The 13,499-nt window shown below is 37.0% G+C and overlaps 1 protein-coding gene across 1 annotated transcript in view; it reads right to left on the bottom strand.

Annotated features, from left to right (window-relative positions):
- The window catches only part of LOC136864124 (short-chain specific acyl-CoA dehydrogenase, mitochondrial), a 96,948-nt gene that overhangs the window by 11,109 nt on the left and 72,340 nt on the right, over window positions 1-13,499 (bottom strand). The window contains exon 8 of the mRNA XM_067140728.2: window positions 4,864-4,959. Within this exon, the coding sequence (XP_066996829.1) occupies window positions 4,864-4,959 (96 nt within the window). The remainder of the gene's footprint in view (window positions 1-4,863; window positions 4,960-13,499) is intronic.

Genomic DNA, 13,499 nt, shown 5'->3' on the forward strand with positions numbered 1-13,499 from the left:
CCAGTTCCATTCCCTATTGTGTAAAATATGATTAGAAGCCGCTGGTATGGCATCAGATGTAGGCCAAAATTCAGCGACACATTTGACGGCAAAACAGTACTTTGTTCACCCCTACCAGCGCTCACATCACTGTAACATGAACTACTTTCACTACTTTCACTAAATTCTTCATCGCTTATTTCTATATCAAAGTCGCTCTCTTGTAAAAATTCCCGTATAATCGCTTCGCCACTCAACTTGGAGGCAGCCATGATTTCGCTTACGATGAGATTGCTAAGATACAGGTTATTCTTTCCACGGAATAACTGCACAGAAGTGTTTATCGAGTACATCAATGGAACAAAACAGTGCTTCCATCTGTCAAGAGGTTACCTTACTAATATCAAATCCTTTCACAAAGGAAACCGGCTTGGAGCGGGTCCGGAAATAAACACTACGCGCGGACGGAGAAATCCGTCTTTGTACCGGAGTGCAGTCAAGAGCCAGGACGGAGAGATCCGTCAGAGTATGTCAAGTGGTTAACTGCAAGGCTCTGAAATCATACTTGGAATCTGGTACGCAAGCATGACAGGTGGCACAGCTAGACATCCCTGAGCCAGCTCTGAGTTATGGTGTGGCGGAGCATATATGCATGCAGTCTCTCGACCCTCTCTGAAGCTGTATTGTTTCACTCACTTGTCAGTCACTCACAAAAGTACAGCACAAATGTCTGGTATAAATTGCATGATGACCGGGCGAGTTGGCCGTGCGCGTAGAGGCGCGCGGCTGTGAGCTTGCATCCGGGAGATAGTAGGTTCGAATCCCACTATTGGCAGCCCTGAAAATGGTTTTCCGTGGTTTCCCATTTTCACACCAGGCAAATGCTGGGGCTGTACCTTAATTAAGGCCACGGCCGCTTCCTTCCAACTCCTAGTCCTTTCCTATCCCATCGTCGCCATAAGACCTATCTGTGTCGGTGCGACGTAAAGCCCCTAGCAAAAAAAAAAAAAACAATTGCATGATGATTAAAAAAGTTCTGTACACCAAGCACAACGAATTAGAACTTCACTGTCGCACCGTTCTTCACATATTTCTTTCTTCTTCTTCTCCAAACAATATTTAGTGGGCACTATGAACTTGGGAGGTTGCTCTCTTGTGCAATTCATTGCAAACTATGAATTTTTTATCATATACCAAAATTGTGGGGATGAAAACTGAAAATGTATGAAAGACTGCAATTTAAGAATTGTATCTCTGTGGTGAACCACAACTTTAATGCCATTACGAGAAGTTAGGATTTCTGTTAATCAGCAGTTAAAAAGCTATCCACTGCTGGAAGAAACATTTGTGTAACAGTTGAATTATGCCCGTGGTACCTGAAAGAATCTGAAGCAGTTTTACTGTTTTGCATGGGATGTCTTCTAGACAAGTTGTATCTCTGTATGTGTCCATGAATCAAAAGCAGGGCAAAGTTGTCTTCGAAGAACCGGAAAAAGGCTTATCTAAACCATATTTCTAGTTCTGTTTTCCCTGTTTTTCCTGATTTTGTGGCAACGACAACGATGTTATCTGCTTTAAAAAATTTTGAAACCAGAGGACCGAAGGTTTAGGAAACAAAGAACATTCTATACTGACTGTTGGCATTACGATGTACGAATGTGTGAGTGAACTGACCGATTGGGCTATCGTGTGTTTATTTCCTACAAAAGATAGTCCTTTTCAATCACATTTCAAGCTCAAACCCGATTTGATCAGTGCTGTGAATAGAGGATGGTGTGTAATGGAGAAATCGCTCTCCAGAAATTCTTCTGCAGCCTTATTCTTTTGTTTTTTCATCCTGAAGACAGTATATGAACGAGGTATAAATTTTGTAATTTTCCTATTCCCAATTCTGTGTTGTTTCTTGAAACAGCTTATCCAGGCAAGAGAGATGGAGATATTACTTTTTTTTAAATATATAGTTCACGTGCAATTTCCAAAGCTCACAGTCGTAAATCTTCATCACTTACATTTTGCTTTCCCCTTCTTGCCTCCAGGAAATGGGAATAAAGTTTCTCATATATCATTTTTTTTTTTAATGTTCCATTGGACTTGCAGATATAACTGTATTTTCCAACGGCTTCTTCAACAAGTAAAGATATTATTGCAACTTCACTAAACTAAAATACCAGGGCCGATGACCTTCGATGTTAGGCCCCTTAAAACAACAAACATCATCATCATCAAACTAAAATATCTGTGGACGTGTGAAAGTGACAATTGCTTTTTACCACTTTCGTTCAGCCAGAATTTTACAGCCCTCCTCTTGTAATCCATACTGATGTTTTCTTTCAAACTTTTTATATGGGACTAGGAACATAATTAGAACTAGATGATTTGCATGGTGACAGACTCGTAGCATCACTAGATTCAGGGGAATCACATTCTAGTTTCAATCTCGGACCCAGAATTTAATTTGCGATAGGCAGAAGGTTTCAACAAACAGAATCACTAGACATTAATAAGAAATTAATATGAAGGTCCACCTATTTACAGTTTAATATGATGCCAAATCACTTATACAATGGGACCGGTTTAAACCCCTTTATGGGTCATCTTCAGCCATGGACTAAAATTCACAATATATAGTGCAAATAGAATCAAATTAACACCTTAAAAATATGATGTACATATTACAAATTTTTTTGTAAAAGAGGCAAAAGTTTCTCAGTCTAAAATGCTATAATTATTAGTGAATTTAAAGTCCACTAATTGCATTTTGTCATATGTGACATTGCACTAGCATTTATCTAAAATTAACAGTACTAATAAGTAACCCCTGTACATGTACAATTAATATATTAAAATTGGACCTGAGCTGTTATACATACAATATTAAAATTGGAGCTGAGCTGTTACACTGGTGTTGAAAATTAAAATAACCATCTTGTGTGCTTAGTTGGTAAAAGTCTGCCTTGCTGAGTAACATACAAGGCATGTTTTTAAAGTAAGTACCGTTTTGATATAGAAAAAAGTAATGCAATTTTTTAAACAATTCCTTTTTCACATGTAAGCCTGTACCTTAAACTACTTCTCAATGTCAATTCCAGGCATATTAAGGCACTTGTCGTATTGTGAAGCCAACTTCTGAATTCCATCCGCATAGTAATCTGCTGCCTGATGTGCCAGCCACTGCCGCGTGGTCCTTTTTAGGTCACCATCATAATCATCGTGGCGTTGACTTCCTAAATGCTTTTTCAGGCGCAGGAACAAGTGGTAGTTCCTAGACACTACGTCACGACTATATGAAGGATGATCAAATTGTCCCCAACTAAATGAAGCGATGAGGTCTCGGGTCCATTTAGCCGTGTGAGGTTGCACATTGTCATGAAGCAAAAGAATCCCCCTTGTGAGTACGACAAGTCTTTTGTTTTGGATTACGTGAGCACACTTCCGATAATCTAAGCATCCTGGCACAATTTCATAAAGAACACTCCTTGAAATTTCAGGCAATTCATAATTTAATGGCAAAATTTTAAAGCATCTGTTTTCTCGAACCTTTGCATCAACTTCTTGCACCAAGTGTTCAGTACTGACAGTTCGACTAGTGGACTTTAAATTCACTAATTATAGTATTATAGTCTGAGAAATGTTTGCCTCTATACCGTTTAACTCTAATATTGTATTTGATCTTGGAGTTCAATGCCAATGAACTGATATACAGAGCGTAAAAAGTATTAAGTATTGCTAAATAATGAAATCCAACTCATCTTGAGATGAGATTTTTCATCCTGAGATGAGATTTTTCACTTATGTTTTTAATGTTTTGACCCACAAGTTGTTAACCTGTTGTAATCTGGGATAATTTTTGACTTAACACAATTTAACACAATTTAACACAAGATATTAAGGAGTTATTTGTATGAATATGTTGTATATTTTATGTGTACTGCCAAGTTTCCTTTTACTGTCACGCAGCTGATGATGGCGCCGTAATTAGCGCCAAAACTAGCACTGCAATTAAAGATATGACAACATTGCTTTTGTATTATATTGAATTAGGTGGAACCTGTAAGATTTTATAAGTATTTGTAATCTCAGTTCAATACGGGTAAATCAAGATGAAGTTTCTTATGTTGAAAGAATCACTTGAGTCGCTTTCACTGTCTCCACTGTGTACAAGAGAAACCTCCTCAATATGTTGCACTCCTCCATGATTATTCTTCCATCAAATCAATCAGATATTGCCCCATTTCCTTTTCTTTTGAGCCAATTTCTCCGGAAAACAAAAACCCCTTTTCATGCAAATAACTCATTACAAACACTGCTACATTAATAGGAACTCATTTTCACTGTCTTGCTTTCTTTCAAACAACCATCAAAGATGTTATTGCTGTATGAAGTGACAGCTGACTAGCGACCTTATCACTGGCCTTGAGTTACCTGGGATGTCAGGGCTGTTCACTCCAACCAACATGTACATTTACAATACTCATGCTACTTCCCATGAGAGATTCACCACATGATTTAGGAGGGAGACTTGCAGTTATATCTGGAGGCTGATTTTCTGCACACTGTCTTATTTTAGTACAACAATTGTGAAAAAAAATTCTTACCTGTTACTTCTCCTGTTAGCAAATTTCCTAGTAATGATGAGGGAGAAATTTCACTTCAGTCTTCAGTTTGCCAATGCTGAGGGGCTTTTGTTATTACACGATAGGTTTTATCTGGCTTTTCACTGAGAAATGTGATCAAATTCCACTGATATAAAGAAAATACTAAATCTATCCGTGTCGGTGCGACATAAAGCAAATAATGAAAAAAATATATACCACCTCTCCCCATAAAGAAACAGACACTATTCAGAAACATGCTAATTCTGTATATGAAATTCTTTATATTTACCTTTGTGAATTTCTGGCCATTGTCCTTCATAATTGCTGCTCTCCAAGTAAGTAGTCGAGCAGTTTCCAATCTTGTAGCCATGTTTGCAAGCCTCTCCTTGGAAGAAGAAAAAAAAAAATGTTAATTGTAGGCCTGTTCTATTTTGACAGAACAAGTCACGAGAATCTTTAATAAATTAAATTGATACTGCAGTGTACATTATATTTCAGAAGATTTTTGTATAATGGACATTTCTAAAAAAAAAAAAAAAAAAAAAAAATTGTGTTTCATAAAAAGGAGAATCAATCCATCCATCCACCCGCCCGCCCACCCACCAGTGTGTTTGTGTTCAGGTCCTGTTATCCAATGTTGTCCTTAACCAAGTCCATCCACCATAACTTGGATTTTACTCAGCCACTCCTTCCTTTCATTGCTATTTCATAATCTGTTTTGGCATTCTTTTCCATTCATCTGTTTAATTTGTTTAAATTTCTTTAGTCTACTTTTCTCCATTTCATCACTTAGTTTTTCCACCTTCATTTCTTTGTGTGCATCTTTTCACTTTTTTCTTTCTTTCTTTCTTTCTCTCTCACCCTTCCTTCCTTCTTGTCTTCTGTAACATATTTCTTAGGCAACTTCTCAGCTGTGCATGAGTGGATCTCCATAATGTAATGGTTAGCACTATTAAAAACAGGCCTCAGTGACCCAAGTTTGAGTCCTGGACCTGCAAGAGATTTAAGATTGACATGGGGCTTGTATGTGGTTGAAAAGGTACAATCCACTCAAAAGACCTGCATCTACTTTTAGCTGCATACATCATACACAGGTATGTCATATGTTGGAATGCCTCAATTATTATTTCTTTAGGCTTCGTTAGTATATCTAATCCAAATTAAATGATGATGATAATGACTGTTGTTGTTGTTTTAAGGGCCAACCAGTCATTGTCCATGTTCTATATTAGATTCCATACTTGGTGACAGAATTTTTTTTTTTCAAGTTTATCATCAAGTTGATTTCCATACAAAGTCTTGAATTCTTCACTAATTTACTTCCTATACTTGACGTTCTCTGCAAGTTCAATGTCTTTACCTCCAATTCTTACTACTACTTTACCCTTTCTCTTACCTCTTACCATTATGTCTGACTTTTCTTCACAGATGTTTACATTCGTTTTTGTTCAATCTTACTATTTACAATATCTTTGGAGACATGCCTTAAAACATGAGCTTAATAGGAGAGATACATTAAAATTGTGGAAGAATGAGTTGTTCTAAAATATTTAAAATTTTCTCCAAAGATTCTGTATTTTATGATATTCTAGTAGAGTAAGTGTAAGTTTGTAAAAAATGGTTTAATAGTCCTTAAGTCATTATTTACGAACATAACCATTCTTCGAGATTCAGATTTGGCTGATGATGTTCTGTAAGGGAGCGAAACATGTCCCACATATAAATTTTTAATTAATGAAGATAATTTAAATGTGACAACATTACAATGTATTGGACAGGTGGATCATAATAAAACTTTGTTATGTAAATTAACAGATTTCAATACAGATTAAAATACTTGTCTTTGCTGACGACATACTCCTGTTCACACTAACACCACGTGCAATGCAAAAAAGTATTGATGGTATCGAGAAGTATTGTAAGGAATGGAATATGAAAATTAACCCATGGAAAACTAGAATAATGGTGTGTAAAAAAGGGAACAAGTTAGCAAAAAAGGAAAAATGGTATACTGAAGGAGTAAATATGGAAGTAGTTAACAAGTTAGAATATTTAGGAATTATAATATCAAGAAATGGAAAATGGTCTGAACACGTCAAGAGGGCAAAAATGATTGGTGCAGCAGCTCTGGCTAGCATACGAATATTAGATAACAGGATGCCTAATATTGATTTTAGGGTGGAAAGAAATGTATTCCATGCTAAGATTAAATCTAAAATGTTATACAGTTCAGAAGTATGGGGCACAGAAAAAGAAATTGCAATGCTTGATTCAGTCACTAGTAGATTTATTAAAATAACTAGCAAGATACCCGTGCTTCGCTACGGTATTATACTGAAATTTATAATTGAATGCTGATTGTTTTAGATATATAATCCGCCGAAATTCGCGATCTGACACGTTTTCTGCGAGAATCCGCCAAAATTTGTGATCTGGCTCGTTTTCTAATAGATTAAGGCAAGTATCCTCCCATTTTTCAATCTTTCTTTCCAGCAATCGATTTCGTACTTCCCGGGCTAGTTCCAAGTATTCCGCCCAGTCAGTTGGGTCCCTAAATCTTTGCCATCTTTCCCTATAAGCATTTTAAATATGGATTAAATCCTTCAGGAGATCCGGTGTGGTGTCGTCTTGGGTGCCTTGGCAGTACTGAACCCGTGGCCAGACTGCATTCTTAGTCATTACCCATCCAGGGCCTGTTTCCAGCGCGGTCCGCACATTTGACGACGGTCGAGAACATTATTCTTCTTCTTCTTCTTCTTCTTCTTCTTCTTATTATTATTATTATTATTATTATTATTATTATTATAGATGTTCTGGACCCCACAGCAAGATGTAAGACCGCTACTTGGCGGTAAATTACATCTGCTGCCATTGTCATTGTTGACAATGTGACCAGCACCATTGTCGCGCGTAGGCAAGTGTGCGGGATTTCTGGCGATACGAATGACATACTTCCGTGCATTACTGGCCTTATTATAGGGGTGAACAATTTGATGGGCAATCTCATTCCTATTGTTTATTTCAAATGTGTTTACATTTTTATTTATATGTCAGGAGAATCTACTGTAATCTAAGAAAGTTCTCCGAAGGAAAAGATGGCTGTTGAAAACAAACCCAGGAAAGATTTAAAGGATCGGTTTATGATCAGAATAAGTATATCGAAAATCTGCAGCCTGTTTCCAGTCATTCGACAGGGTCAGGAATGGAATGAATAAAGCCCTATCTAGCGGCGACAATAGGAACTGTGCCGGCTCCCGAAGCACACCTCTGGGGCAATGATCGATGAATGACAAATGAAATGAAATATTGGACAGTGTTGCTGGAATGAATGATGACAGGGAAAACCGGAGTATCCGGAGAAAAACCTGTCCCGCCTCCGTTTTGTCCAGCACGAATGTCACATGAAGTGACCGGGATTTGAACCACGGAACCCAGCTGTGAGAGGCCGGCGCGCTGCCGCCTGAGCAACAGAGGCTCCTTATAAGTACATTATGAACAGTAAAATCAATTGGTCTCACCTCCTTTTACACCCCACTGCCATTGAGTTTATTTACCACACCCCAAAAAGTAAAATTAAAAGAAGGCCTGTTTCTTTATGTTTAAAGGAGATTCCAAATACCAATGTTCACGTCTATTACCTTCAGTTTTGAGAAATAAGTATTCCCATAAAAATAATTAACTTTTTTTCACTTCCTTTCACACTCCCCTCCCCCCAAGTGAATTTTCCAGCAAAAAATACTTGTTTCTTTAATAGTAAAGGATCTTCTAAATACCAATTATTACGAATCTAACTTCTTCAGTTTTTGATGTATGTGTCCTCATGAAAGGGATTCAACTCCTTTTCACTCCCGCCCCCCAAGATGGTTTCTCCCTCCCCCCGAAAACGTGTTTTTCTTTTGTTTTCCAAGGAGGTCCAAATACCAATTTTCACGTCTGTAACAACTTTAGTTTTTATTAGATGTATGTATTCTCATACAATTAAGTCTATTAATTTTCAATTCTTTCACCCTCACCCCCCTTCATTGGATTTTCCGAGAATACGTGTTTCATTACTTTTAAAGCAGATTCCAAATATCAAATTTCACGTCTGTAACATCTTCATTTTTGAGATATTAGTAGCCTAATTAAAAGAATTCAACACCATTTTCAGTCACTTTAACCCCCCCCCCCTTCCACCCAAGTGGTATTTCCGAAAACTAAAAGTACACGTTTCTTTATTCTTAATAGAGATAAAAGTACCAGTTTTCACTTCTGTAACATGTTAAGTTGTTTGAGATATACTGTAGAAATTCTCATTTTAAAATTTCACCCCTTTTTAGTTCCCCTTAAGTGGAGTATCCAAAAACAAATCACCTATGTTTCTTTACATTTACAGGAGATTCCAAATACCCACTTTTCATGTCTGTAACATTTTACGTTTCTTAGATATTCTGTAGATATATTCTTTCAAAACATTCACCCCAAAATGTCACTCCTGTTTAACCACCATTAATTGAATTTTCCAAAAACAAAACAAATGTGTTTCTTTATTTTTAAAGGAGATCCCATATACAAATTTTCAGTTCTGTAATACCTTCAGTTTCTGAGATATATGTATCTTCATTAAAGGCATTCAACCCATTATTCGCCCTTTTACAACCCTCCTATTGGGATTTACGAAAAACAAAAAAATACGTGTTCCTTTATTTTTAAAGGAGATTCTAAATACCAATTTTTATATCTGTAAACTTTTAACATTTTAAAATGTAGACACACTCATTTTAAAAATTCACCCCCCTTTTCACCCCCCATTATTTGGATTTTTCAAAAAGGAAAAAATACCTGTTTCTTTATTTTTAAAGTAGATCCCAAATACCAATTTTCAGGTCTGTAATATCTTCAGGTTCTGAAACATAAGTAGCCTCATTAAAGGCATTCAACCACCTTTTCACCCTTTTCCACCCTTCCTATTGGGATTTTCCAAAAACAAAAAAATATGGGTTTCTTTATTTTTAAAGGAGATTCTAAATACCAATTTTTACATCTATAAACTTTAAAAGTTTTGAGATAGAGATACACTCATTTTAATAATTCACCCCCTTTTCACCCCCCCATTAATTGGATTTTCCAAAAACAAAAAAAATATGTGTTTCTTTATTTTTAAAGGAAATTCCAAACACCAATTTTCAGGTCTGTAATATCTTCAGTTATTGAGATATAAGTATCCTCATTAAAGGCATTCAACCCCCTTTTCACCCTTTTTCACCCCTCCGATTGGGATTTTCCTAAAACGACAATATACGTGTTTATTTTTAATGAAGATTCTAAATACCAATTCTGACATCTGTAAACTTTTAAAGTTTTGAGATATAGATGCACTCATTTTAAAAATTCAACTCCCTTTTCACCCTCCCATTAATTGGATTTTCCAAAAACAAAAAATACATGTTTCTTTATTTTAAAAAGAGATCAAAAGTACCAATTTTCAGGTCTGTAATATCTTCAGTTTCTGAGATATAAGTACCGGTATCCTGATTAAAGGCATTCAACCCCTTTTTCACCCCTCCTATTGGGATTTTCTGAAAACAAAAAAATATGTATTTCCTTATTTTTAAAGAAGATTCTAAATACCAATTTTTACATCTGTAAACTTTTAAAGTTTTAAGATATAGATACACTCATTTTAAAATTTCACCCCCCTTTTCACCCCCTTAGCGACGGAATATCCAAAAATCCTCTCTTAGCGAGCACCTACATCTTAATATGATTATATCCCCAAAATTTCATTTCTTTATGTCCAGTAGTTTTGGCTCAGCGATGATGAATCAGTCAGTCAGTCAGGACAAGTTATTTTATATATATAGATTACAGGCTTACCAACATGTACGGCGAATAGTGGAGCAAGATTACTGTGTACAGACATTAATATAAAGGTGGATATTGTTAAGAGAGTAATAAAATATTGGTTTAGGTTATGAGTAGGGGAAGAAATTCTCTATACAGCTTATTGACACCGAGTGAGGTACCAGCATGGGTACTGGGTGAGCAACTTAAAGAAATTACTAGAAGGAATTGGGATGGGGAACTATTAGGACAATGATTTAGAAGAAAGAAAAGTCTGTAGGAAAGTGGCACAGAGAGTAGCACATATAAAAATACAAATGCTAAGAGCTGAGGGTAATAATAGGAGAACTCTGGAGGAATTCATGAATATATATCCAGGTATGAAAATAATACATGACAAATTAACTAAAAGAGAATACAGGGGATTGATATGGTGGCTGATGGGAGTGTATAAAAATAAGCCATTTACAGAAGTTGCATATACATGTTTATTGTGTGAGAAGGAGTTAGGAAATAAACATTTCTTGAGACAGTGTGAAAGTACAATAGCATTACACGTTAAATACGAAGGCCATCCGGAAAGTGGTACCTGTTTGCGCAATAAAGACAAAGGAGTAAATATTAACAAATATACACATTTTTATTACACTACTTCTCCAAGCAAATTTAGGCATTTGTCATAACGTGGGACAAGTTTTTGTATTCCAGCGTCATAGTCCTCCACCGCCAGCGTATTGAGATACGTAGTCACGGCTCGTTTAAGTTCTTCATTGCTGTCAAATCTTTTTCCCGCCAGAAAGTCTTTAAGCTTCTTAAAGAGATGAAAATCCGAAGGGGCCAAGTCCGGGCTATACGGGGGATGGTGGAAGGTTTCCCACTTAAATTGCTTCAAAAGTTGTTGTGTTATCGCAGCTGCATGAGGCCTGGCATTGTCATGAAGGAGAATGACACCTGTAGACAACAGACCTCGCCATCGATTTTGTATTGCCCGCCGTAATTTCTTTAATGTTTCACAATACGTATTAGCATTAATTGTGTCTCCACAGGCCATAAAATCAGAAAACGGTTGCCATGAGTTTCCTGGTGGACAGAACTGTCTTGAATTTTTTTGGTTTGGTTGGTGAATGAGCATGATGCCACTCCATTGACTGTCGCTTACTCTTAGGTGATGCATAACAAACCCATGTTTCGTCCCCAGTAATGATACGAGCCAGGAAAGAGTCTCCTTCATCGGAATAACGTCCCAGAAACGTCAGTGCTGCAGCCATATGCTTGGTTTTGAGCTCCTCTGTAAGCATGCAAGGGACCCACCTTGCACAGATTTTTTTAACAATGCAGATGGTCTTTGACAATTTCATGAACAATTGTTCGAGACGCATTAGGAAAATGTTCACAGAGTTCATCAATTGTGACGCGCCGATCTTTGCTTACGCATTCGTCTACTGCGCTCAGCAGTTGGTCTGTAATGACAGATGGTCTCCCTGAACGCTCCTCGTCGTGTGTATTCCCCCTCCCCAGGTTGAAGTTGCGACACCAACGCCGAACAGACGACTTGTCTATCACATTGTCTCCATACACCTCCATTAATTGGCGATGAATATCACAAGGTCGAACGTTTCGTGCATTAAGAAATTTAATCACAGCCCTCACTTCACAACTGGCGGGGTTCTCAATTTGTTTAAACATTTTAAACGATCACAGACACAACACAGGCAAAGCTAGCATCATGCAACCTCACACAGAGCAGGCAGACAAGCCACTGACGTGGTCTGACCTTGCCCAGCGGCTACCTGAGTCATCAGCGCTTCATGCGGCGCTAACGGGTACTACTTTCCGGATGGCCCTCGTACTTGGAAACGGAAGAGATAAATCAAATGAAAAGAAAATCTGAATATTAAACTCTTGTCAAATTAATGAACAGGGAATAGAGAAGGCCAAGGAAACTATCAAAATGATTGATAATTGTAAAAAGCTTGCGGGAGGAAAAACTGAAAGTGGTGAATGAGGGAATGATACATGCTGTTTAAGGTGAAAAAAAAAAATGAAAGTGTTGAAAGAGGGAATGGTACATGCTGTTGAAGAAACTGAAAACAGTGAAATCAGCACGAGTACACTAGTTAAAATGATATTGTAGGACATCTAAACTACACATACAGAAATGCATGCTAATATTTCAGGATGAACCAAGTCTTATCTCTTCTGCCTCGGACAACCGAATTTGGAAGAGGGGGGGACTCCAAATTGATCATTTACCCATACACTAAATAAGCAGTTTTAAATTGGTTATATTCAGTAGAAGAAAACATACGGAAAATTATTAATCTCTGAAATATCATATCTGTATTGGGTAATAATAACAACGAGGTTTTGTAAACATGTATGTATATAACAAACTTTGACCTACAGGTATGGAACATTATAGAGTTAAGGTCAGTCATATGTAAGGGCGACAATAATTATAATTTTAGTATCATGTTCCGTTTTTATATTTGTTCAGTTTTGTTAATGTTCTTTACGTATTGTATAGTTGCTAATTAGTAGTATTTCAGTTCACTGATATGTATTCCTTCTAATTAGGTTTTTTGCTTGTTTGTTTGTTTGTCTGTCTGTTTTTTGGTTGTTAGTTTGTTTTGGCTGAAAGAGGTACATGCCTAACTGCCAATATACCGTATATATTATTGCTAGGAAATATATATCATAAATAGCAACTGTACTCTTCCCTGTCTCAGTGCAGTATCAGTTTGAATAATAATAATGTTATTGTTTTTACATCCCACTAACTACTTTTGACAGTTTTTGGAGATGCCGAGGTGCCAGAATTTTGTCCCGCAAGAATTCTTTTATATGCCAGTAAATCTACCGACAGGAGGCTGACATATTTGAGCACCTTCAAATACCACCGGACTGAGCTAGCATTGAACCTACCAAGTTGGGGTCAGAAGGGATTGGAATAAGTTACCAAGGGAGACGTTCAATGAATTTCCAGTTTCTTTGAAATCATTTAAGAAAAGGCTAGGAAAACAACAGACAGGGAATCTGCTACCTGGGTGACTGCCCTAAATGCAGATCAGTAGTGACTGATTGATTATCTTTAGGGCTCAG

The sequence above is a fragment of the Anabrus simplex genome, chromosome 2, assembly GCF_040414725.1.
Source record: "Anabrus simplex isolate iqAnaSimp1 chromosome 2, ASM4041472v1, whole genome shotgun sequence".
NCBI lineage: Eukaryota > Metazoa > Arthropoda > Insecta > Orthoptera > Tettigoniidae > Anabrus > Anabrus simplex.